We start from the raw sequence: 27,910 nt of genomic DNA on the forward strand, positions 1-27,910 counted from the left end.
CATAACTCCTATCGAGGCGATTGGTTGACAAGTGCATCACCGGACACGGATAGCATGGCCAAAAACAGCTGCAACACAGAATAGAGAGGCTCGCCTGTGACAGGGGAAACTACACCCAACTGCAACACTAGAGGATGAAGACAAGACAGGCCAATTTCAATTTTTTCAAAGACATTTATTTTTATTAGTTACCAGCAGCTTCATTTCCAATTAAATTTGTGGCATTAACATCAAGATACAGTTCTAAACCATTTCCAACTTAAACTTAACTAAGAGGCACCGTCATGTGATTCAGGTAAGTGACAATGCCACAGAGTTCTTTTTTCCTGCGAAAACTTTTGCGATGGGTTTTAATCAGCATAAGCCAGTCCTTGAGTAGAGAGCCCTGCCTCAGAGAAGGTGATCCAGGGTGGGGGGAAGAAGTAGGAGTGGCCCACTGCTGCCGGCACACATCTTGTTGCTGGATGTCCTGCACGACCATTCATTTCTTCTTCTGGGCCTTCTCTGCAGCCTTGGTTGTCTTTCCGGAGATCTCCTTGACATCAACAGCCTTGATGACACCGACGGCCACGGTCTGCCTCATGTCACGCACAGCAAAACGACCTGGAAATAGAAGGGAGGTGAGTAACATGTTTTTTATTTTAGTTGCGCAAGTATTGAGCATGATTAAGCATATCTGAAAGGGGTTACAATGGACCTCTAGTACATAACTTACCAAGGGGAGGGTAGTTGGAGAAGGGCTCCACAACCATGGGCTTCTGTGGAATGAGTTTAACAATAGCGGCATCTCCAGACTTGACGAACTTGGGGTGGTCCTCAAGCTTCTTGCCGGAACGACGGTCAATCTTCTCGATGAGCTCCTTGAACTTGCAGGCAATGTGAGCGGTGTGGCAATCCAGCACTGGGGCATAACCCTCATTGATCTGGCCAGGGTGGTTCAGGATGATGACCTATGGACACATTTTAAATTAGCAGTCTGCAAATGCAATTTAACCCAAACATGGAAGTTGTCCATTCCAGTTCAAAATTCCAACCTGGGCATTGAAGCTGTCAGCAGCCTTGGGTGGGTCGTTCTTGCTGTCACCAGCCACGTATCCACGACGGATTTCTTTGACTGACACGTTCTTGATGTTGAAACCAACGTTGTCACCAGGGACAGCCTCGGGCAGAGACTCGTGGTGCATCTCCACAGACTTCACCTCAGTGGTCAGGTTGGGGGGAGCAAAGGTGACGACCATGCCAGGCTTCAGGAGACCAGTCTCAACACGACCGACGGGGACAGTTCCAATACCTGAGAAAAATTAATTGGTTAAGTATTTCAGATAGACAATTTGAGCGGTTCATAATACCATCTTTGGTAATAAAATGTTACTCCATTCTTACCGCCAATTTTGTAGACATCCTGCAGGGGCAGACGGAGGGGCTTATCAGTGGGACGGCTGGGGGGGAGGATGGCATCCAGGGCCTCCAGCAGTGTGGTTCCGCTGGCATTACCCTCCTTGCGCTCAATCTTCCATCCCTTGAACCAGCCCATCTACACAGATTCAAAAAAAAAAAAAAAATTTTAGTTGTAGCTCAGTCAGGTTAACCCCTCCCCCAAAAAATGAAATCCATAAACAGCTTTCCTCACCTTTTCACTGGTCTCCAGCATGTTGTCTCCATGCCATCCAGAGATGGGGACAAAGGCAACATTTGAGGGGTTGTAGCCGATCTTCTTGATGTAGGCGCTCACTTCCTTGGTGATTTCCTCATAACGGGCCTGGCTGTAAGGGGGCTCGGTGGAGTCCATCTTGTTGACACCAACGATGAGCTGCTTCACACCAAGGGTGAAGGCCAGCAGGGCGTGCTCACGGGTCTGGCCGTTCTTGGAGATACCAGCCTCAAACTCACCAACACCAGCGGCAACAATCAGCACAGCGCAGTCAGCCTAAGAGCAAAATCATAAGTAAGTCCCCTTCTATATACACTAAAGCTGGATCAAATGCAGCTTTGGCTCTATGTCGCTTTAAATGTGATGATTACCTGAGAGGTACCAGTGATCATGTTCTTGATGAAGTCCCTGTGTCCAGGGGCATCAATGATGGTCACGTAGTACTTGCTGGTCTCGAACTTCCACAGAGCGATATCGATGGTGATACCACGCTCACGCTCGGCCTTCAGTTTGTCCAGCACCCAGGCATACTTGAAGGAGCCCTTGCCCATCTGTGGAGCAACACATTTGATAAGGTTTAACTGTCAATTGATTTGATCAGGTAAGAGGACATTGTACTGGCTCTGTTAAAAATTTTGGATAAAAACTAGACTGTACACACAACCATAGTTAGAAAGCCAACTGCTTGTTTTGATGGTTCAGTAATTGTACAAGTTGTGGGTGGCTGACTGAATAAACCCGAGCATTAAATAATGTCACCATTGTTCTAGGGCACTGGCTTTAATTTTTCTTCATAGTTTCCTGATATGACAGCCAATGAATTAAAAAAACATGTCAAATTAGGTGAATTTCAACCCTAAACCAATTTTTTGTGCATAGAAACTGAATCTAGATTTAAATGTACAGTCATTTTTTACTGTAGTCACTCAGTCAAACTAGTACAGAGACTAAAATAAACACATTCCTAAGTTTTTGAATTTTTAACTTTTAGTTCACTGTATGTTCAGTATTCTGCTTTTGACAGTCAGAGGCCTGGACTGAATAAAGTGCACAGTCACCGCTGCTCGCGTTAGGCCCCACCCAGCGTGCGCGCACACAGATGCTACACCCTCGTGCCGGGCGGCAGGGATCAGCTCCGAGAAGGCACGCTGACGCCGCCATCTTGGATTGACTATAACGGTTGTCAAGACAAAAAATATAAATGTATATTAATGCTCACCTCGGCGGCTTCCTTCTCGAACTTCTCGATGGTTCTCTTGTCGATTCCTCCGCACTTGTAGATCAGGTGACCGGTGGATGTAGACTTGCCGGAGTCGACATGGCCAATGACCACGATGTTGATGTGGATCTTTTCCTTTCCCATTGTTGTAGTTTCTGTCACGAAAAAAGTTGACACGACCGTTAGCTATAATTTTAACACCAACAGTAATTTATCAGACCAATGTTTAACAGTTAGCCGGAGGGGACAGTGATGTGACGGTAACTGATCCATGATATCGTGGGCCCGGCTTTATTTGAACACTACTCTGGCGGTAGTCCATTTAAAAAAAACTGTAGCCAGTGAAGATTACACTTCGAATAAACCCAAAAACGGTTAAAAACAGCCATCGTTATTCAACAGTAGCGGCACACGATTCGTGTCGCGAACAGGCAGCGGCTGCTGGTAGGCCTCACTCGGCCACAGGCCAGCCGAGACACGTGTTCCTCCGTGGGCCACGTCGTATAAAGTTACAAAGATTGCCAAATATTCACAAGCCATTTCGTCCAGACTCCCAACACCTGTCACTGAAGAATACGTGCAGTTGTTTCATGGAGGGAAGAGAAGGAAGATATGCCATTCCAGCATCCTCGGATATGCGCTTTCAGCAGCCCCGTCTTTGTTCGCTTTTCCCCCACATTTTCTCCACCCTCATAAAACCTTCGCTTTTAGTTCAAATCTTAAATATAAACCAGTTAAAGCTCAATAAACACGCAAAAGACGCTAGCATTGATCGTTAGCAAACGACAGGTGATAACTAGTCAAACTTTTATGGCTAATTGCTCCAAATAAAATTCCACAGGTTAGTGTGAAGTTACATAACCGAAAAGGCAAAGTTTGCTGTGAAAAAAATTAACACTCAACTCGAATGGAAAACTCCAAACTAATTATAATTAAAGATGAAAAACAGTTAAAGGCCTCACTCTGACTCGCTATATCGCTTATGAATCAATGTTGAACTTACCGGTGTTTCTGGGTTTTCACCAAAGCTGCTGCCCCTAGCCAGGTAACAGAAAGAGGAAGACTGGTGTTGGACTGGGAGGTTTTATACCGAATGGGAGGCGGCCTGACTTCCCGTCGCCCTCCCCGGTGCAAACCCCGCAAATCACACACATTCCTGCAAAAAACGTCAGCACGCCACCGGATGAACCGCTTGAAACATGTATGATGTCTCACCAGGGGACCGTGAATTCAGCCTCAGCACTGACAAAAACGAAAAACCCAGCAGATATGCTGTTAACAAAATGATGATAATGATCCATAAACATACTGATCGTTCTGATAAACAGCTTAATGGTTATTTAAATTATTTATACGCTTAAATCCTCGAGTTTTATTGATGAACACATGACAGAAACACACTGGTTTCTCTGGAAGATGTTTTTGACCTCTTTTAGAAAATATATTAAATAAACACATTTTAAATGTCAGGCAGAACAAACACAGTAAGCCCCTAAAAGTATGGCACCAAGTCAGACACAACATATGTAAAGTATAATTTAAAAAATACATGATAACCAAATACAACCATGCCCTATTATAATATGCAGCAGCTAAACAAAAACTGTATAACAACACAACAGGATGTATTTTCAACAGCTTCTTTGCGACATTTACACAGAATAACTCGTCTTTTATTTATTCATAATTCATTGATTTTGTGTTTTTCATTGGCATCATAGCATATATATATATATATAAAACCAATTCATCCTATCAGTATTTAAGCAAAACATAAACATACTCAGGCTCCAGCTTCTCAAATGTTAGGATCTGATGCTTTGTTTGTCATATATGACAATAAACTGAAAGTATCTGGGTTTTGGACTGAAGGTCAAATAATATGAGCAATTTCAATACACTGATATGAGCTGTGAGATCTAAAAAATGAGGCAAAATGGGCCGCTGATTAATGAAGAAAAATAATCAGCCCTGATTTATTTTAACATCAACAGTTTATGTCTTTCAGCCTGTAGGTGCATCTAATTTACCTACACTCAAGGCCATAGCAGCACAAAGCTCACCTTCAAGCACCCACCCACCCACCCACCCACCCCACCCTCCTGGTAACACTGGGACGACTCCTCAGCCTGACAAGATTATCTAAATCCGAACAAGATTTGCATTCAAACACATGCCAGATCCTGAAAAGACGAACTCATGCTGTTTTCAAGACACCTTATCTTGCGGGCATTGACATTAACAACAGACGCGTATACAAAGTTTTAACTTAATTAAAAGTGATTATTCAGGGTGGATTCTATGATCAGGGTCAGCTGCTTTACTAATTTACAACCAAACATCCTCTGATTCTCCTCTGGCCGTCTTTAAAGTGTCTTAAATTTATGGTCAGGTTGGAATATTCTGGTGCAGAGAGAGTGAATGACTAATTTGAAGATTTTTTTCTCAAATTTTCTGCACAAACTTGGTTTAAATTCACACAGTCCCACTCATATTCACGTATTTAAGCTGTCCAATACACCTTATTGATAAGAGTTAAGGAGTAGACTGATTAAAAAGTCAAACTCAGCTAAAAAATAGGTGGAATAAACCTAAGTAATAGGCCTGTTTGCTGTTAGGATGCTGCTTGGGGGTCAGGAGGTCAGATTCTGCCTCTTCCACCATCACTGTGGCATGTTGCCCAGTATAGAGGCAGCTGGCATGCCTTGATACACACACACACACACACACACGCACGCACAAACACACACACACACACACACACACACACACACACACACACACACACACACACACACATACACACACACACACACACACACTAACTACTTGCTTGGCTTTCCCTCCAGTTCAGGTAACAGCCACTTCGACTTGGCAGCTGCTGTTTTCACTCAGCTCAGAGCGAAGGGCCTGAGAGAGAGGGAGGGGGTAAGAGACTGGCTGGCGGAGATATGGTGAGAGGAGGGAAGAGATAAAGGCAGAAAGAGAGCAGCAACTTGCTAAAGGAGTCACAAAAAGTTAGGGTAAAATGAATTATATTTCCTTCTGCTGAAGCCAGAGACAGAAAATTTAAGTTACTACAGTAGAAGGTAGAGAAGAGGAGGTCAAAATGTAAAATTTTGATCCTCAGTAAATGTGTGTTTTAATCTACAGAACACCGTAACCTGCCCGACAGCTGTTTGTGAAGAGCCACACCTGTAATTGACAACACAGAAAACAAAGCATAATGTACTTTTAAATCTTTTCCAACAACTCAGGCTGTTGCAGTGTTGCGTAACTGCCATTCATAACTACAGGCTTAAAAATGTGGTCTGAGCCAGTTAAAATTAGCACCAGAATGACTCGGTAGCAGCAGCAGCAGTAACAGCTTCATTATCATCCAATTTTCTGCCATTTATCCGCCCCTGAGTCAAGACACAGTGGCAGCAGGTTAATCAAGGTATAGTCCAGGTGTCGTCCCCCGCCCCGCCCCATGAAACACCTTGCAGTTCCTCCTGGAGGACCCTCAGGTGATCCAGGGCGAGAGGAGTTCTGGGTGTAACCCCAAGTTCTTCTTTGATCCACCGTAAAGAGACTTGACTTATTTTTGATTCTGATCCTTGAAGATAGTTAGTCCATATAAATTAAATAGGTCATATAACTCTTCTCCGGTTACACCTCTGGCTTTCTTTCCTTCATCAGGGAGTGTCTGACATTGCCTCCAGTTGCTTTATATACGGTCCATCAATAAGACATGTGACAGAAATCACCATAGCTATCATAGTTTCTGTGATTTATGCATCCAAAGAACTTACAGCAGTGTTTAAACTTTCTTTTTTTTATTACATTAGAAACAACTACAGGCCCAAACGGGCTCAGAAACAAAGGTATCAAACAGAATCATGTGTCATTTAACCATGAACACTACATATTCAGGGACCCACAAAAGATTTACCCTTATGACATGAATTACATTCTGAAGGAATAAAGAAATAGAAGAGAGAATGCAGGTTTTTATCTGGAGAAGATCACTTCACACAGACATAGTTGTTGGCTGCGTGCAGGAGATAATTTTTATCTTGGCTCATCACTGGTTCTCCTACGCACCTGTCTCTGTACAGGTGTGCAAAGATGACTGACCACTAAAAAGCAGCAGTATTACTCAAAATAAACATCTAGAAAAGTGATGTTTTCAGTCTTGACTTAAAAGCAACACACACACAAGCTTTCCTGGAAAACATTAATGCAGCCTTCCATGTGTTGTGGCGTTCACAGGAAGTGTCCGGTTGTGTGTACAGAAAGGTAAAACAATCAGATTTTACAATCTGACAATCTGAGCCGCAAAAACGTTTGTGAGGCGTGTCTGCCTGGATCCAGACTGAAATGTTGGACATTTTAGGAGCATTGCTTTTTCTTGACATGAAGTGGTTGTTTATAAGTTTAATTAGGTTGACAGAGGCGAAGCAGTAAAGAGACACAGGAGGAGGTGAAGCGAGGACGTTTCTAGCCTACAAAGGGTGGAGCAGAGAAAGTTAGCACAGACCCAGAGGTGAACTCGGTGTTCACAGTGATGCACAGGAACAGAACAGTGTCTACCAATCTATCTATCTATCTATCTATCTATCTATCTATCTATCTATCTATCTATCTATCTATCTATCTATCTATCTATCTATCTATCATTGTGGCGCTAAAGTCAGGGGATCATTAAAGTCACTAATGAATATCTGTTCCAAAAGCTGTGCCAATCCATGACACAGATGTTAAGATACTGTACAGGACAAGTGAAACTTTGACCACTCACAGTGTTTCAGCGTCTAATGATCTGATGACTGAACAGAGCGAAGTACAACAGCTGGGCTCTTATTCCAGGCACTAACTAGAACAGGGCAGGAGAGAGGGGGAAGTCTGAGCGTGTGTGCTTCAGTGTGAGTGTGTGAAAGGGAGAATGTGATTCAACGGGCAGACTGGCAGTCGGTCCCTGGCAGCACGTCAGGGATGAGTCATCGGGTATGAGTGGTGGTTATAGCAACGAGAGAGATCTGAACATTTAACTACAGACTGAGAAAAAACATGTTCGTTAGTACAGACACATTTACATAGATAGATAGATAGATAGATAGATAGATAGATAGATAGATAGATAGATAGATAGATAGATAGATAGATAGATAGATATGTATAAGGCTATTTTTGCTTCTGTTGCTTTCTGGCTCTTTATTTATCATCTTATTCTTCTTATTAGTATTATTCTGTTTTGCCTCTAAGATTCACATTTATCATTATGAATTTATGTCATGACAATTACTATTTGTATTCTTTTTTTTTTTTTATTATATATGTTTTGGTGTATGTGTTTCTGTGTATGTTTTTTGTATAAACAACCCACTCTCTTGAAAATGAAATGAGGTTTATCCTAAAAACAATAAGCTTTTGAAAAACTTCTCTCATTCAGCCACTACAGCATAAATGAGACTGGTCACTGTTGACCTAAGAGGTCACAGGGTGATCAGAATGGGAGGGGAGACAAAACATATTTCTGCTACACAAAATAATGCCCTTTCCCAATATTTCACTAATATTCTATTTCTTTTCTTATGAAATCCTACATCATTTTACCTCTGAAATGTATCCAAGTAAAAAAAAAAAGTAAAACAAAAATCATACTTTTAGATACATGCAACTGGTGACAAAGGTCACTTTACTTTAGGGTGTCGGGAGCCAAAAAGATGGGAAACTATTACTATAAAGTATATTAATATCACTAAAACTAAATAATCTTTGCTTGTTTCATATGAAAAAAACAGCATATTTTCAACTCGTTAGCTAAAAATGATTAAATGGGATGATAAATCACTTATTGTCATGTCTAACGAGGGGTCACAAGTAGACATTACTCATTCTTAGGAGTAATAAAGTTAAAGAGTTGGGAAGCATTACTCTAAGGTATAACTGGAGCTGATGTGCTGAGACCAAACCATTAAAAAAGACACAAGTTCACTTGTCCACATACTTTTGGCAATATAATATGTGGCGATAGATACATAGATAGAGACACCTCATACAGAAAATAGACACACATACAATATTATGTCTACATATTTACCTAAACACATGATGGATTCTAGTTTAAGTTTGTAGTTTGTGGTGGGCAGCAGCATCAACCAATCCCACTTCATCGCTGGCAGTTTTAAGAAACACGACTTGGTGTGTGTGTGGGAGCAGGGAGAAAAAAAGGCTTCAGCTGATTCTGGCTGGGGCCAACTCTCAGAAAATACCACGGCTCTGGCATTCATGTGCATACAAGCAGTTTAAGGTAACTCAATCTAAATTGCAATGTCAGCACACTGCATGTAAATACAACCTGAGCCAGGGGGGGGAACAGTTAATGCAAATGAAGCACATTTGCAACACACAGCCAGCTCCACAACTCCGGTCTGTAGCTCCACACACCCCCACTGCTCCACACTTGAAACAAACCACTTCACACTTGCAAACAAAGTATTCCCTTTTGGTGTCCAGTCTGCATCTGTTTCACACCCAGAGTCTCAAGCAGGTGACGTGTTTATCACTCACATATCACGGCCTCCAGGGAGGGGTACAAACTGGCTCTGATTGCACCCTAAGGTCGACCCAGGAGGAGGAAATCTCTCTTTGGACCTGGTACCTTTCAAGGTCTCTTTCATTATTTGACCCATATACTATAATAATAATAAAAATAATACCCATTATTTTGCTTGATACTGTATGTTTTATTGGACTGTAAAAATAAACTCGAGTTTACTCTTGTCACTGAGTGAAGTGTTTTCTTCTAAAAATGTTTATAGGGTCAGGGGTATTTTGAGTACATGAAAGTGGTGAGGTTTCTGGTCCAGTAGTATTTTATGAACCATGTTATTTACAAATGTCATCATTTAAAAAAGCAATCTGGTCAGTGGTATGTGGTAAAGCAAAATAGAAGAAAAACTGTGAGGTCAAGGGCAAAGTAAAGGAAGTGTCAATAGAAAATTAACATTACTCCTGTGTCGTAAAAATTAAATGAGAGAAAAGTGGCAAAAGTCCGTTAATATACAAAATAATTATCAGAGAGAATTTGATCAACTATATTATGATGTAGGTTATTAAGATCAGATAAGACTTTATTGATCCCCAGGGAGAAATTCACTGTCTCCATAGCAGTATATAAAGTAGTTAAATTAGCTGAGCCTTTACCTGCATTAAAGTAATATAATGATATGTAATGAGTACTTTTACTTTTGGTAGTAGGCTATATGTTTTGTTTTTTACTTTGTACAAGTAGGCTTTTGAGTTCTACTGCTCAGAGTATTTCTACACTGCAGTATTTCTACTTTTACTGAAGTAAAATATCTAAGTAGGCAACTTCTTCCACCTCTGCTCCACTGTCATTATAAATTTATTAAAATTTAAATGCGGTTTGGCATCATTTTGAAACGAGAAGAAAAGTAAATTGAAGTCACTGTGTTGTTTCATAGTCGAGAAAAGACATATGTATATATATATATATTCAAACCATAAACTAATAGTATATTTCATAACTTACTTTATATGGAACATTTATTATGCTAATTAAAACGCTGTCGTTCAGATAAAGCTGTGTATAAAGTGTATAAATAAACGGGGAGTGAACGTCTTGTTGACATGAGGACGACAAATCCTGCTGCACTTCCGGCTTCACACCAAGAACATCCGGGTCATTCACCCGAAAATCTGATGCAAACTCCAGCACCGTCCAGGTAACAGGAGAAACTCCCTGAGTAAACTACCACCACTCTGTCAACATACACCACCAAGAGGACACAGAGACGAAGAGACGCATGTCTGTGCGTAACTGAAGAAATTACAACGGAAGTAAATGCAATAGAAAACAAGTGATCAAATAAACAATAACAAACAAATATTCAAGAGTGTACACGACGATTATTTAGGATAATAGAATGATTTATTTATTTTTTAATAACAAATTCATTTTTAATATTCACAGAACTGGATGTACTGAGTCAACTTAATTAAATTAATCTGCTGATATGAAAAACTTTAAGACAATATTATGAAAACGGGGGAATTAAGGAGGGAACAAATTTGAAATAATTAATTGCTTTGCTGATATACACAAAAATATAATGCATATTACTCATTACTCATGATTATCGCTGGTTTGAATTAAAACCCACCATACTGGGTTTACACAGTGTGTGTGTGTGTGTGTGTGTGTTATTATTACTTTTTTTTTTTAGGTTTTTTTGGTCTTTCCATTTTGAAAGCCCAGAGACCAACAGCCAATATTTATTTCCTTGCGCCACCTAGTGGGTGCAAGGAGGAATTATGTATAATTACACTACACACAGAATTTGTGGTCTGATATTAACAAGTTTATTTTGTATATTTTTCTTGTCAAATACCACGTCCATCAATGTAAATTCACGAAAACAATTGAATTTCAATAGGAGTTAAATAAAAGACTTTATTTATAAAGGATAAATAAAGTATCTATCTATCTACTTGTATTATGACCTCTTCCAATTGAGAAGCTTTTTCTCTTTAACTCTATTTTTCATTCATCTTTTTATTTATTTATGTTTCTTTTTTCTTAATGTACCTATTTGATATGTATCAAAAACCCGATGCAGTGGAAATAAACTCCTCAACAGATTCATGAAAACATCCAAACAGCTGGTGGACTCAAACAAGACGGAGGACAATCTGTGTGTATATCTGGAGAGATTACAAAGTAAACATTACTAACAGCAGTAGCATGCATTAAGAATGAAACACACCGATACTGTAAATAAAAACAAAATGTGTTGTTTCTTTGTGTCTCAGGCACCGAGGACCTGTCTGTAGTTTTGTCCCTGAGGAGTGTACGTTCTAGAATTACACATAAATCACACATGGCGAGTCTTATTATGCTAATTCTGGTTTTCTTTTTTGATAGTAGTCAATTTGTCAAATCTTAATTTTATATATAGGAAATTAATATTTTTTCACCAGAATTACACACAGTTGTCAATTTATTCTTGAAGATTGTAATGAATTTTTACTGAAACTGTTTTAGAGAGGTGCTGATTCAGCTGTGTGATTATTTTGAAGGAAGTTGTGGTTGTTCTGTCTGTGGTGCTGTTAAAGTGAAATCTGGATCACAACAACACAACAGCTCTCTGAAACAGTTTCAACATAAAACGACGGGTGTTCCTAATAAACTGGAAAAACGAGCGTACATTCTCCTGTTGAAAGAGGATTTACACACAGTATAAACGTTTATGTTGGGAGATAAAATTAACATTAGACTAAATGTTATTGTCAAATGAAGATAAAAAATATATATATATGAAGAAAACAACAGAGATATTTTTGGTGGCTGGTCAAAAGGAAGGGAGGGGAGTCCAGGCTTTGGCTCAGCAGATCTCCTCATCACTTGGGTATATGTTTAGTCATGATGGGTCACAAGAATCTGCATCACTGGCATAAAGTCATGATATAAAAGCAGCTTTGTGTGACACCTTGGTGCAGCAGCAGCAGAAGAGACATCACATCATGACTGGTTCAGTAACAGCATCTTGAATCCTGGAAACCTTTAAATGTTGGTTTTCGCCACATATGTGCCCGTGTACATCTCCTCTGCTGTATGTCAGATTATAACAAACTGCGACGATGCAATAACGTTGACACATGTACAAACTGTCTATATAAATTAAAATGCTTAACATGTGCGACATGACTCCACTCAGATGCCACAGATTTGAGTCTTTTTCCTCCTTCTTGATTCTTTTCACAATAAAATGAACTAAAACTTGAACACATCTGTATAACATCACACATTTCCCAAGCACAGAGAAGGTAAATAAATTATTGCATCCTTTTAAAAACAACAAAATCATGTATTTACAATCACAGTGTACTTTGATAAACTGCATGAATTTATAAAAATGTTTTTTTTTTTTTTTTTTTTTAAAAAGTCTTTGTTGCATAAAAACAATAATTATTGTAGTAGAAGAGATTAAGGATAAAGGCAGCATCTTGGTGGGAAAGTGACCTGAAAACTGAAACATCCAGTTATTCCTTAAGAGTTAAACACAAAACTATAGTGTTCTGATAAATTATTATAGTAAGGTACTTAGAATAATAACGTTCAGATCCTGGCAGTGGAGGATGCTTTGGTTTCCTCAACACTGGATAAAACCTTCCGCTACAAAGTTTATTTTGCTAAATATTAATATCAAACATAAGGCTGCTGGTGTATCTTTGTACGTGGAAAGTGCTTGTTTTGGTCGTGCTGGACAGACGAGAAGTGGTCAGAAAACAGACACGGCTGTAAACAAAGCAGCTAAAGGCATGTGCTTTGATCACAAAACTTTCCAACCCATTTCCTTCATTGTCCAAGAAAAAGCTTAAAAAAAAAAAAGTCTATGAAACATGAATGTGATTGATTTGATTTGGTCTGACCTGAGGTGTTGTGTAGTCCATGAATTATACTGTATATTGTGCAAATATTGCTGGTCATAATGTAAATATTGGTCTAATGCAAAGAGTTGTACTTTAAAACTAAACTTTTCTTCAACAGTAAACAGAAGAGAAATAAAAGAAAAAACAACAACTTGACCGGGAATGGCAGCGAGCGTCCAGCAGCTGTTGAATCATGTCAGTAGTCAATCAATAGCCAATAGTAGTGAAATTCTACTGTTTTCATAGAGACTGTTGATTTGCTGTTGTGATACCTATTATCTCAGCCTCTTGTTCTGAGGAGAACAGAGGTTTCGTTTTTTCCCTTACTTTGGTTGCTACGGTCTTTTATGCAACGGTTTAACTGACTTTAAGTTTCCTTAAGATAAGGAGAAAACTTTAAATATAAGTGAACATTATAATGAAACCTTAAGGAGAAGACTAAAGGAGAAGCTTTTATTTTAAGGAAAGTTAACTCAGACTTTAAGTAAAAATCTTAACCTAAGGCGTTTTGTGCAACTGGCCCCAGAAACACAGCTTCATATTATAGATAAAACACTGTGGAAACCAATATTACGTCACCAAGATATAGCAGTTGAATGATATGAATGTTTAGCCTTGTTTACCTAATACTATTGTTCTGTGGCCACATTTTTTATATCTGTTTTTTCTGTGGAGATAAACCTCTCACACTCTTCATTTTGTATGATATATATATATATATCAATTCACAGAGGCAGAACTCTAAGTCTCTGACTCTCAGTACACTAATTAAAATCCTGTAACTGTATATCTGTCTTTTACAGTTTTGTCTGTGGTGTTGTCTTTGTGTCATGGCGGTGTGTCGGATGTATTTATGTTCATGTCGAGATGGACCTGCTCCTCTTTTTCCCCGCCTCTGCCCTCTCCTCCTCTGTGACGGCCCATGGCTGAATCTTCCCGCTGCCAAATATCATGTAGAAGAGAGCGCCACCGACGTTGATCCCGGCTGCGACCCAGAACACCATCCTCCAGCCCTCCAGCGTGTGCTGACAACCAGAGAAGAAGAAGATTGGTAGTGAGTCACTGAAATGACTTGTACGGTCACAGGTATTTTGTGTATTTATCTGTTCCTAAGTATGCTGAGAAGGGAAAAGCTGGCACTTAGGTTTTTGCATGAAAGTAATGAAAAGTTATATAAAGTTTATAAGGGGACCATAACTATTAAAACTTAAGAAATGTCTAAGCTGGTAAAGAGTGAAGCAATGTGTAAATAAATGTAATTAATACTTTGTTTTAATCATATCTGTGTTTGAGAGTCAGTAATATTTATACAGCTTAGAATGAGAGGGAAACATTTGATTATGCTAAGCTAACTGACGTCATTTACTCATTTGGTCACTTTTGGCGTCACCTTTTATTGTTTGAGGTATGTTTGTTATTTCTGTGAAATTTTACATCATTATTAAACAGCATTTACCAAATATCAGAGCAGGTATGTCGACTGTAATCCACATTACTCTTTGCAATGTCAGTGTTATCAGTTGGTTCAGTAGTTAAAGGGCATAAATATATGGTGACAAATAATCTCTGAAAAAATGAGTTTGTGCAAATCAACCTGTTTTCATTTAACAACATGTACAACAACACGTAGCAAACACTTACATTTAGGTTAAAACTAGTCTAAGTTTGAACTTCAAAACAGCAGGTGCAACTGGAAATTAAAATGATGTCTAGTGATGATTATGACGGAGCTTTTCACTCTGACGAGTGAAATCCAGTTTTTTTCTTCATAAAGATGTTTATATCTAAAGCTCAAAATAAATACTACAGGTCAACCTCCAAAAAAACAACTACAAAAGTTTATATCAGTTAAACTTTAACACGCACTGTAAGTGTGTGGGCCGCTACTGCTCAGTCTCCCCTCAACACATCTGCTGCAGATGTAGTGATGTCACCTTCAGATGACTGGTTTGGTTTTTAGGGACTTACGTCTTTTGTGAAGTATCCTGTAACGATCGGTGCCACGACACCAGGAATGGTCCCGAACGTGTTGGTGATTCCCAGGAGAAATCCTGCGTATCTGCAGAGGACAGAAACAAAACAAAGACTGTGTTCTACTTTCCATGACATTACATATTGTACTACAGCTACTGAAGATGATTAATGACCAAAACTGGAGCATGAGCCACTCATCAAACCCTGTCCACATAAATACAGTGATCATATTAATTCTCATGAGTCTGAGACTTGATTAAAACTGAAATGATTGAGTGATTAACCAATTATTTGCTTGTGCATCGTTTAAGTCATTAAACAAGAAAGATGAAAAAAATTCTCTTTATAAAATGTCATGATTTGCTGTTTTTATCTGTTTCACTGTGAGAATAAATGTTAGTTGCAGCGCTCGTCCAAATAAATGAGAAATTTTCCGGAAAAGACGGCACCACCCACCGAGGAGCGATGTCTATCTGGTTGATGAAGACTCCGGCGGAGCTGGTCCCTCCTGTGGTTGTGGACAGTGTGAGGAAGGTGACGGTGAGGATGTGGCTGCAGCCGGCGTAACCCAAGGCGGCGAGGAAAGCTGCAGGCAGCAACATCCCTGCAGAGAGAGGAGGGACACATCCAAACATAAAACACTCACACTGACAAGACGTTTAATGTGGGTCTGTTTACTTTCTCCTAACCTGGATCCCCTGACCTGTGACAGTCAGACAGAAGTAATCGTGCATGTGCAGGTGTGTGCGACAGACAGGACACAATAAGAATCTGGGAGGACTCAGTTCACTTGCCTGTGAGTGTGAAGAGCTTCCGTACGACAGTGACGCTGAACACCTTCTTCTCGATGAGGCTGTCGGCCACGACCCCGGACAGCGTGGAGAACAACCAGCTGCCGAGGTACGGCAGAGCGGACAGGAAACCGTTCTGAGGAGAGAGAGAGAGAGAGAGAGAGAGAGAGAGAGAGAGAGAGAGGGGTTGTTGGAAATGTTTTTATTGAGGCAAACAAGACATTTTCCATTAATAAGTTCACAAAAGTAAAAAACACAAACACTGTAGTCCACATTAAGTCCTTGTATGTCTCCCAAGATCCAGCTCCTAGGGTCTAATGAGATTTTGTTTCTTAAGGTGCCTGAAGTTATTCTAGAAACAAATCTCCTAAATTCTTTCATAGAGGAAGGTTCCTTCAGATGTTTGTTGGGATTTGATGTATAAAGGCTGATTGTCCTTGCCCAGTTTTGAGAGATGGGGAAGTGAGAACATTACTGTATAATTCTGTTATAATTCCAACAGTGACTTAGTGAAGTTTGGGGCTGTCTGAGAAAAACTCAACATGTAGGTGATGAGAACACAGACAGTAAAATCATGTCTGACACCTCAGTAAAGTTTAAACAAGTACACCTTTCTCTCTGTTGCTGAGCGTTAGAGGAGGAGATCGATACAACCCTCATGTCTGTAGAATAAATAAGCTACAGCCAGGAGATGGTTAGATTATTTTAGTTTAGCATAAAGACTGGAACGGAGGGAAACAGCTAGCCTGGCTCTGACCAATGATAACAAAATCTGCCTCTCAACTCCTGCTTTTTATATCATTGAAAACTAAATATTTCTGGATACTTAGACTTTAGTTCAAACATATCAACACGAACATATCTGCCTTTCAGCAGAGTGTGTGATGGAAAGTAACAAGCACAATCAAAAAAAAACCAAAAACAAAGCAAAAAAAAAAGAGAAGAAGATTGATTTTGTGATCAAAAATGATTGAAAGATTTAAAACACCTCAAAGTAAGAAGGTTTACTTCTGATCATCATAATAATCTTGTGTGCAGAGGTATTTCTTATAATTGTCTTATAATTTTCAATCAGTTTTAACATTCTCCGACATGCAAGTGAAACACTTCCATTATTATCATTATCCATTCAGTTATTAATTTATCTGTGGAATATCTTTTTATTAATCAACTTATTATTTAGCCTATAAAATGTCATCCTAAGGTGATGTGGTCAAATTGTTGTTTTTTTTTGTCCAACCAACAGCCCAAAGATTTTTACATGATATAAAACAGAGAAAAGCATCAAATCTTCACATTTGAGAAGCAACAACTGTTATTTATTGTACTACTAAACTCCAGGCATTTATCATTATTTAACTTTTGAAATAATCCCAGTGCTCTTGAACACAACACAGTGAGAGTTAAAGTGTAGTACTGGAGGAAATAATCCTCTGTGAACACATGAATGAGTCTGAATGGAACAACAGGCCAAAGCACAAAACATCCGCTGTGTTGCTTTTAGTGAGTGCATGTGGATGAGACCGAGGGAGACCCCACTCACCGACTGGAGGTCAAAGTGCAGGATGTCGTTCATGTAGGTGGGCAGAGAGGTGAGCAGGGTGTAGAAGGACCAGTTTGAACACATCTGGGTGATGATGATCGCCCACAGGGGGACGGACAGCATCATGGGCAGCACGGGCACGGACCAGCCATGACCTTTACCCTGCAGATTCAGTTTAGATCATTAGACCAGGAGATCTTCAAACACATGACACATACAGCACAGGACTGATATCTCACATCCACTGTGGGAAAGAAATCCTCATTTAGCAATAAATAATGATTCTATAAAAACAGTTCTCAACTGAGTTTATGAACCTTAAGGGTTAAGGAGACTGTAAGGTCACATATTACACATTCATGGACAAGAAAGTTTTTATTTTAGATGTGGGAAAGAGAAGATGATTCTGTTTAAAGGCATAGATGTATAGTTATTAGGATCTTTGACTAAAACTAGAATCACCTCATGGTGGTTGTCTGCCTCCTCCACTCAGACTAGTCTCAGGTTACATCTCTGTTTATCCACAGTCATAGAAAATATTAAAACTTATGCCAAATATTCACAAATTTTGTAAAAATCCCAGTAACACCTCGACAGAACTTCTTCAAATTTGACACAAACATTCACTTGGACTCAAGGATGAACTGATTAGATTTCGGTGCTCAAAGGTCAAAGGTCAATGGTCAAGGTCGTGGTGACCTCACAAAACACTTTATAGCCATTACTCAAGATTTCACACAAAAATTCAGACAAATGCTTAATATTTTATAAGACTCTGGCTGTAACCTGAAACTAGTCTGAGTGGAGGTGGCAGGCAACCACCAGGAGGTGATTCTACTTCTTCCATGTATCTATATCTAAGATTTAAAGCTTTGAGAGGCCTGAGTTTTACATCTCACCAACACTGTCCTCTCAGCATCTCACTCACACAATCTAAGAAGAAGAAGAAAGCTGAGATTATATTATTTTCCTCTGAGTCCTCAGGCTTCATTTCATATCTTCTGTCATTTCTAGTGGAAGATTGACAAATGCAAGATGCTGCAGTAAATAAAATGTCTCTTAATGTTTCATGTGCACCTGAGGTCCAATAGAGTTTATGATGTAATCTCTCTCCTCTTTGCTGATTCGACGATGAGTGCGAGGGTCATCAGACACAAAAATAAACCAAAAGACGGCCCAGAGGCAGCCGGCACCCCCTGGAAGACAAAGAGGGAGGGAGGGAGTCAGACTTTTACTGTTCAGGGTGGTGAATGATTAAAGGAATTGAATTCAGGCCAAATGTCATAACAAAGTCAAACTGCTGTAAACGCATCACGTGAAGTGGAGCAGTATTTTATTGGCTTTGGGAGTCCAGTCGGAGAAGAGGTCACATCATCATAACCCACGAGAGATAATGCTTTAATATCAGATGTATGAAATGATCAAATATCTCAGATTATTTTTCTCATGGTAAAACATTCTTTTTGTGCTTCTTTACCGATAATTGATTTCTATATAAATCCAGCAACAAATATTTACTTTCTTACATGTTAACCATATTTATCAGACAGGAAATGAATGTCCTGAATGTTTAAATTATGTATTATTGTGCACTGCAGCTGCTTTCTCCACCCCGGTGTCTTTCCAGGGAGACACTAAGGTGTGCCATGATGTATCTGAGCACGTGACTGTATTCAGGTTTGTGTGCAGTTCCCTCCCTCACCACAGAGGTAGAAGACAGCGGGCCAGCCCAGAGTTTGGCAGATGTAGCCGGTGAGCGGCAGAGCCAGGAAGGCTCCAAAGCTGGCCCCGGATCCCGACAGGGTCATCAGGCGAGAGCGCTCCAGAGGAGGGGCCCACCGAGCCCACATCGCCATCATGGCCGGGAATGTCACGCCCTGAGGAGACATGGAGGCAGACGAAGAGCGAGACACACTGGTGAACACGAAACAGAACATTTTATTTTCCTGGTTTTCCAGTAAAGAATGTTGATGCGCAGCAACGTGAGGTTTTATAAAAGCTTCTGAAACAGTGCACAGATCACATAACGTGTTTTAATGCATGGTTTCAATTTGCACTTGAAAAAAGACCCTGAGTGAAAAATATCTCAAAACATCCCAAAAATGATTTTACCCTTGGCTGAGGAGGAGATGTTGAATCAATAGAAACAGACGAGAAACAGATCAGTGAGGAGCGATGAGGAGACTGTGACATTCCTCAAATTAATACATGAATCACATAAATGCCACATCTCCATCATGTTCCATATTTTTTTTCACAGTTTGAGGTTTGATTGGAGCGCTTTCGATTACATCATCTTCTTCTGCAATGGTGTAATGGGACCCGACTGGAGAACTAGCGCCCCCAGCTGTTCATCTTTATGAACTAAACTCTTAATTTTCACATCATTCAAAGAATTTCTCGTTTAAATTCTGTTCAAATTTGAGCTACAAGTTTGACAGAAACTCACTTACACCGATAGAAGATCTTTCAAATCTTTTAATGAAGAACTAATTTGCTGAAAATCTGAATAGAAATATATAAAAGTGGCAGATTTTATTCACTGATTTTACATATTTGTGGTGAGGCAATCGTTTCCATCGTTGTCAACATTCAATATTTCACTAAAAGCCAAAAACTGTAATCAGTTTGATTTATCAGCAAACGGATGTATCAGTCTATTGCTGCACATCCACACACTCACTAGTGTGGAGGGAATTCTGCACACCCGAAATAAAAACAGGCAACTTCCTGCACAACATCACTGTGGGAGGCTGTATAAGGCTATATTGGGAAAATGTTAACGGAGTTGGTAAAACTATTTCTGGATATGAAATCCCAAATAATATGAAATATTTAATTACAAATAAAATCTCAGCAAATAAGAAAGGTGTTGTCAGAAACTGGCTGAATGTAAACGCTCCAAATCAGGAACAGCGGCTGGGAGTTGTCAGATATTTTGGTCATGGAGAGAGTCGAGAGTCAGAGAGAATATACTTATATCTCCAGACAACTCCACCATTGCTTTATTTTGTATTTTGTTGTGGATGTGTGATTTTTGTTTTGTTGATGTACTGTTCTGTTTATATGAAAAAAGAAACTTCTCTGTAAACTCGAGGTACAACGCCGAAAATCCACACTGTGCATTTCCAGCAGGTTCCTCCTCTTACCTCCCCGAAGCCCTCCAAAGCTCGCAGTGCAAACAGCCAGTACGGCCCGAACTGAGCAGCCAGAGGGGTGAGGAGGGTGAGGGCAGCCGTGCCCAGCACACCCAAACCCATGAAGATACTCCCCCCGTAGTGACCGGCCAGGTAACCTCCAGGGATCTGTGTGATCAGGTAGCCGAAGAAGAAAGCCCCCAGGAGCCAGCCCTGAGTCTCCGAGTCCCACGGGTACTGAGGGGTCTGGGGACGGAGAGGGGGGAGAGAGAGGGAGAGAGAGGGAGTATTTATAATAACAGTCATTCATAAAAACAGGGAGAGACAGGAAGACAAGGTGGATCGGTGACCTACATCTGCTGAATACAGAGTACATGATCTGACTGAATGATATTTAATCAGGTTTAAAAAACCTGCAGATTCCCTGAAAAATGTAAAAAGGAAGATAAAGATTGAAACTTTACCCCCCCAGGTTGTAGGAACGCGTCACTATTGTTTTCCGTCCCTGGCGGCAGTGGACAAGCGTGGATGATGGACCTGTTCTGGGCTGGTCTGGGGTCAGTGGTGTTCACCATGGCGACCATGGCAACACTGAGGTTGACACGGAGACCGTAGACCACGGAGAACCCCAGGAACATGAGGAAGGCAAGGTTGAGGCGAGCCGAGCAGCACTGAGGAGGAACTGTTCACACACGGTACAACGGTATTTACATGTGGCTGGAAACCATGTATCTCCTACTGTAGTCATTTTAAATATATTAGATACAGAATTATGGTGTTAATTAATTAATCAAAGTGTTACTTCACACTGGATTATCTGAAACATGCACTATTACATTGGGATTCATGGTTTTCACAGGACAACAACGATTCTGTTCCATTCTATTATATCTACTTCACAGTATTGTTTTATTACTGGTCTGAACTATACGCACTCAACAGACCACACACACCAAAGACTGACAATTCACCATGTGCAACAATTTAAAACACCATCTGTGCAATATCACTTATCTGCTGGTAACTTTTTTGTTTCTGTTATATTTAAATATTATAAATAAAATATAAATTATTATATTATTTATCTTTTTTAAGTACTTGATATTGTCATTCTGCAGTTTTTCTTTCTTTGCACTGTCACTTTGCTGCTGTAATACTGCACATTTCCCACTGTGGGACTAATAAAGGAATATTTTATCTTATCTTGTCATATTATTATATATATTGTACTTATTATTCAAAAATACACCTATATAATAATACTGTAAACAACAGTTCACACATCATGGCTGATGGAGTTACACTGCTGATCCCTGCTGGCACAAATGTTTGCACACTTCACTTATATAGTCCAACATACTGTAATATATATACTGTATGTATTTTTTTTAATGACTTGTCTCTTATTTTTCATTACATTACATAGTCATTTTTGACCATATAAATTATAGATAAAGTTCATATGATAAAGAGGTATTTTTATTTATCTATAAACTTCTGACACGTGTGATTTTAAACACATTTCCTGATTATTTCCTGTGTTTACAAAGTTTTCTTATGTAAATACTGATTTTAGAGAATCACAGTGCTGAGTGTTTCCACACACATTTCAAGAGCTGTAAATACAGAATGAGCAGGTTCCTGTTTGGGCTTTGAATTGTGCAATTTTTCACTGCAGCACAAACATGGAAACACAACAGAGCAATCATTCAATTACGACTTTTAATTGGCTTCTAAGTTAAATTGTAACTAAAAGCCTAATTGCTCGTTTAAGAGCATTATCTTCTTTATATGTGTTTCTTTCAGTTGGTTTCAGTTTAACTGCAGCCATCTGATCATTAACATCTTATGTAACCAGTGAGGTGCTGGTGTGTGTGTGACTGACACAACTACAGAGAATCTGCTGAGTGAACAGAGACACAGACCTGTCACACTCCCACAAGTGTTTACACTAAAGTAAATATCAGGCTGTTGCAGTCGTTACTGCTTCTCTGTGTTGCTCACAGGAGCAGAGACATTCAGCACATGACGCTACGTTGCTGGTGTTCCTGTTTACAGACTGAAATGTGACAAAACTGCAGAGTCACAAACAGAGAAATTAATACCATACAAACTTTCTTCATTAGCAGGAGAGACGACAACAAAATGAATTTGTCTCTGCGCAAAATGAATGCATATAACACATTACGATTAATCTATTAGTGGATCAAACCACCACCAACTATTTAGATAACTTTTCAACTAAAAATGCTGAAAAATTCTGTTTTCAGCTTCTCAAATATTATGATTTTGTGTTTTTAATCACAGTAAACTGAAAATATTTGGGGCTGAACAAGAGGTTTGACTCATTGACACTGGGAAGGATAGTTTTTCTTTTTTTATGACATTTTATAAACTACATAAACTAAACTGCTGCATTTATTATTATTATTACTTATTTATTTTTTGGGTTGTTTTGGCCACGTGTAGCTCTAGTATTGGAGGGGCAGATAAAAACCCTTTGTCACGGTTTATCCATGATGTACATGGATAAATAAGAGCAGCATATTTATACGTCATGTTAAAAGAATCCATGTCAAATATAATGATGTTTTTGATCCAACCTCCAGTTCCAGGGGCAAAATAATAATAGTACTTTGATCATTAAAAAGACATTTTATACACTAAACAGTGAATCAGTTAATTGAAAAAACAATAGTTAGATTCATTGATGAAAATGAAAAGAAAATAATCAGAAGTTGCAGCCTTGATGTCAAGTTGGAAGTGAGAACGTCTTTGTTTGCATCAGAGATTTATGTTAAATATAAATATAAACAAAGCTGCAACGATTAGACAATTAATCTGCAACTATTTGATAAGTGATTAATTTTTCGTCTTCTTTTAAAATAGATGAACATAAACAGTCTCTTTTTTAAGGTTACCAAATCGGAAAAATTCGCAATTTTATCATGTCTTTACATTACAATTAAGTGAATATTTTTAGCTTTTGGACAAATCAAGACATTTTCCCCCTTGGTATCTGTTACTATTAATGGATTAATCAAGAAAATAATCTGCGGATTAAATATAATACAAATATAAATACAACTCAAAGAATCTGAAACCTGTAGAAAATAAAAATGGCTGCTACAAACAGAAACGCACCTGCATCGGTCTCGATGAGGGGCTCATCGTCCTCGCCGTCGTTCGAAGGCGCCGAGTTGATGGAGTAGCCATTTGGTTGTGGCATGGCAGTCAGCTCAGCCAGCAAATACTCAGTCTGTAAAGTGATGTCAGTGAAGCATGGCGACCAGGAAAACTGCTGGACACACACACACACACACACACACACACACACACACACACACACACACACACACACACACACACACAACACACACACACACACACACACACACACACACACACACACACACAGAAGGAGGATATGAGATAAACATCAAGTCAAGTGACACAACTGAAAGCCTGATGGCATGAACACACACTTCCTGTTTTCACAAGTTGTTGACACTTACAAGAGTGACTGATGCTCAGACGGAGAACGGCTTCACTGCTGAACCACAAACTGGGGCCTGTCAGCAAAGGAAAAAACACAAACACAACAGTGGTTGTTGTTGTTGTTGTTGTTGTTGTTGTTGTTGTTGTTGTTGTTGTTGTGTAAAATGTCGACTTTTCAGGAACTAAGAAAACCACCCGGGGGCTCGGCTTCACACTGACCACTGTGGTTTTGAAAAGGGTTTGGGAAACCAAAATCAGCCTAAAACAACTGAAGGAGACAGAAAAATAGATAAGACAGGAAATACCTGAGGAGGTGTTGCAACAAGTCTGGGAAACTCAGATCATCTCTATCAGTTCACTGACCTGCAGTGACTGAGCAGAAGTAAAGTTGAACTATGAGGAATAGGATCTATGTGGAGCGAGTGCTATCTGTGTTTAACTGATCAGCTCTTCCTAGACCTCAGGATTTTATTTTCCTCTGAATGTTATTTAAAAGAAAATAAATGAAAGGAAGACAAAATGAGCTGGAGTTGGGATTTGATGCTTTTCTATGTCGTACCTGACAGATAATTGAATATATTTGAGCGTAAAGACGTCACCTTGGGTCTCTGGGAAATTACAGATTCATTTAAACAGCATGGAAATAATTTGTATTAGTGGCCTTATAAAAGCAATCAGTGTAACGTTGCATATTAAATGAGCCTGTTAATCTTATTAAATGGCTGAGCCGCTGTTCTGAGTTTCACTTCTCACACTTGTTGCTGCTCAGCTTTGATGAACAGGAAAAACTCGACTCATGATGAGAGCGGCGGGGGACTTGCTATTCAGGAACTGAGAGGAAAGTATGCTGCTGATGGTGCATGTTTGACATTATCTGATAAGTTGGGTTTTTTTTTGGGGGGGGGGGGCTGAGGTGGGTTTCATAACACTCAAGCATTTTACAGTGTTGTCACAATACACACATAACAGACAAGAATGGGCCAAAGATCCTCTGCAGCAGCTGGTCTGAGGTTATCAAATCAATAAACTGTTACTGTGTCTGGGAATGAAGCTCAAATGATCACTGACAGATTCATGTGTTCATCTGTCCACTCAGTCATTTTGTCTTAGGAAAGTGTCACCTGCTCCAAAACTTTGACCCCAAGTGGACAAATATTCACTAAAAGCAACAACGCTTTCAGGTTTGAAGCCTCCGTACAACAATGTGTCTGAAGTGACTGCACTGAAAGTGTCTTTATGTTGTTACATAAGTCGTGTTTTAGGCTTCTGATGACTATTATTTTCCTTACTGATCAATCTACCAATTTATGTCTCAATGAAGTGATTAATCATTTGGTCTAAAAAATGTTGTCATCACAAAAGCCCAATGAGACGTCTTCAGATTATCTCAGACAAACACCTCAAAACTTAAAAATACTAATTTTCCTCTTGAATTGAAGAAAGATTAAGGCTCTAAACTGGGAGTGACCGGCCTGAGGAAATTATGTCAACAAAATCCATGCGCTCGTTTAATTCTATTCTCAACACACAATTTGACTAATTTTTTTCATTGTTTTTTATTCTATTTCATCTGATTTGAGGACTTTGCTGCGGTTATTATATTTTTTATGCAATTTTAAAAGCAATTTGTTATTGTCATGTTGAAAGATTTGATACAAATAAAAGGTTATTGTTCTGACATGTGGCATTTATTTTACCATGAATTATTTAAAATCACAGCAGCAACTAACATCGATTTTCATCATCAATTAATCTGCCGGTTATATTCTCAATTAATCAATCAGTCGCTGGATCAATAAAATGTCAGAAAACTGTGAAAAATGTCTGTCCCAATTTGTTTTGACTGATAAACACTTCAAAACTTTCCATCATAAACAACTAAAAAATAAAAACAGAAAATATTCACATTTTAAAAGTAATTGATTATTTGACTAATTGTTTTTTTTTTTTTTTTTTACACATCAACGATTGAAAGCTCCCTTGTAAAGTGGGTTGGCACATTCTTAATAAGCTATTATTAGATATCAATAACATGAGCAACACACTGTGCATCCTTGACATATTGTGCTACATGGCCGTCGACCCGATCCACTTGTTAACTTCATTACTGACAAAACACACAGTGTTAACGTCACCATGTGACTCATGTCTGGAGTGAGTGTCTGAGAAACTATGTGTGTGTGAGTCTATCATGAGATTCAATTCACGTCTTCTCTCTTGAACAATTAACGCATTATATAACATTAGATTCTCCATTTCTGCTACCTAGTTTGCAGTGTGTGAGACTTGTGATTGAACATAACAAGGAGGGGATTACCCACCTACGATGGATATATTTTTGCTCTTTCATTTCATAGACTAAACAATTAAACTAAAAAATAATCAGATTAATCACTGATGAAAATAATCGTTGCAGCCCTATATTTTTTTTTTTTTTTTTTACAGCTGTTCAGACACAAGATGAAGCATTAAGTGGCAGATATTCAGTAATTTTATCGAAATTATTCAAATGATTCACAGGTTGTCTGAATTTAAACCAGATTAATTTTCAGTGCAACTAAAAGACACGACACCACTGTAAAATATGACTAAATAATGCAAATTGAAGGCAAAGACTGAAAGTGACTAAACAGGTTGGACATGAAGTGTCAAATGTGCGACAGAGGAGAGATGAACAGTTTAACAAACCAAACTCAGTTGTGCATGTTGTATATCACGGTAAAAATTCAGGTTTTTTAGACTCAGCCTCATTATGTCAGGACCCTTCAAAAAAATATCTAAACTAGTAAAGTTAAGCATTGTAGCTGCTGCACATGTATCTTAAAGTAAAGTTTGTGCTGGTTTTTCTTTAGGAAGCATATGATGGTTCAAATAAAATATATGATGGGCTATACGATATATTCTATTACACAAGTTTGATGGTCATTTGTGTGGCATTTCAGCACACACACACACACACACACACACACACACACACACACACACACAAGTACTGTTAAAGATTATTTGCTAAATATTTCCCCATGTCAGTTGCTTGACTTCCTCATCAGTTGCCATTTTCCTTTTTTCGTTTTTTAATATCCAGCTCAAGCATTAATAATAATCCAATGATATAGTATTTAGTATATTTAGTATTAAGTATATAATTAGATTTACTATATACACTCACAGGGACAACTTCTTTGCGGTGAGTACTTTTACTTTCTATCTTAATAATACATAACATAACATAACATACTGATTGCAGGACTTCTACATGGGGTGTTTCTACAGTGTGGTTTTGATACTTCCACCTCAGTAAAAGATCTAACTGCTTCCCTCATCTCTGAGTGTGTGTTAATAAAACCACGTAATTACTGAACGTGAACCAGAGATGGTGAATTACATGAATAAGCTTAGTCTTTATTACTGTTTAATGACAACTGTGTGGACAGTTGGTTAAACTAATCTTACCTTTTAAAGCAAAGACACTTGGTGGAGAAAGCTCGCTCCGTTGTGGTGGATGTAAAACAGCGTGTGGCCATAAAAGCGGATGAATTGTGTTACATTTCTGCCGACAAAACACCAGACAAGCTGTGTGTTTCTGTTTCTCACTACCTGAGAAAAACAATCACATGACCGCTGATTTTTTTTTGGCAGCGTTACAAAACACGACGT

General features: G+C 39.0%; 2 protein-coding genes across 3 annotated transcripts; both read right to left on the reverse strand.

The window, feature by feature from the left end:
• Positions 1-154: 154 nt before the first annotated feature.
• LOC130183358 (elongation factor 1-alpha) lies at positions 155-4,003 on the reverse strand. Its single transcript, XM_056398669.1, has 8 exons — positions 3,874-4,003; positions 2,871-3,025; positions 2,023-2,202; positions 1,631-1,927; positions 1,384-1,534; positions 1,035-1,291; positions 716-950; positions 155-603 (listed from the first exon to the last, which is right to left on the reverse strand). Exons 2-8 carry the CDS (start codon positions 3,012-3,014, stop codon positions 482-484), a joined length of 1,386 nt encoding a protein of 461 aa, XP_056254644.1. The 5' UTR covers positions 3,015-3,025; positions 3,874-4,003; the 3' UTR covers positions 155-481.
• Positions 4,004-11,413: 7,410 nt separating this feature from the next.
• si:ch1073-513e17.1 (sialin) lies at positions 11,414-27,891 on the reverse strand. Of its 2 annotated transcripts, none has more exons than XM_056399951.1 (12): positions 27,707-27,891; positions 24,271-24,327; positions 23,900-24,053; positions 21,220-21,437; positions 20,768-21,001; positions 19,321-19,495; positions 18,696-18,814; positions 17,619-17,780; positions 16,079-16,211; positions 15,741-15,888; positions 15,279-15,369; positions 11,414-14,335 (listed from the first exon to the last, which is right to left on the reverse strand). In XM_056399951.1, the coding sequence occupies exons 3-12, from the start codon at positions 23,982-23,984 to the stop codon at positions 14,168-14,170; spliced, it is 1,533 nt and encodes a 510-aa protein (XP_056255926.1). In that variant the 5' UTR covers positions 23,985-24,053; positions 24,271-24,327; positions 27,707-27,891; the 3' UTR covers positions 11,414-14,167. The 2 variants fall into 2 exon arrangements, with proteins under 2 accessions (XP_056255926.1, XP_056255925.1); XM_056399950.1 differs by having other exon boundaries at positions 23,900-24,056.
• Positions 27,892-27,910: the final 19 nt, after the last annotated feature.

The sequence above is a fragment of the Seriola aureovittata genome, chromosome 16 (assembly GCF_021018895.1).
Source record: "Seriola aureovittata isolate HTS-2021-v1 ecotype China chromosome 16, ASM2101889v1, whole genome shotgun sequence".
NCBI lineage: Eukaryota > Metazoa > Chordata > Actinopteri > Carangiformes > Carangidae > Seriola > Seriola aureovittata.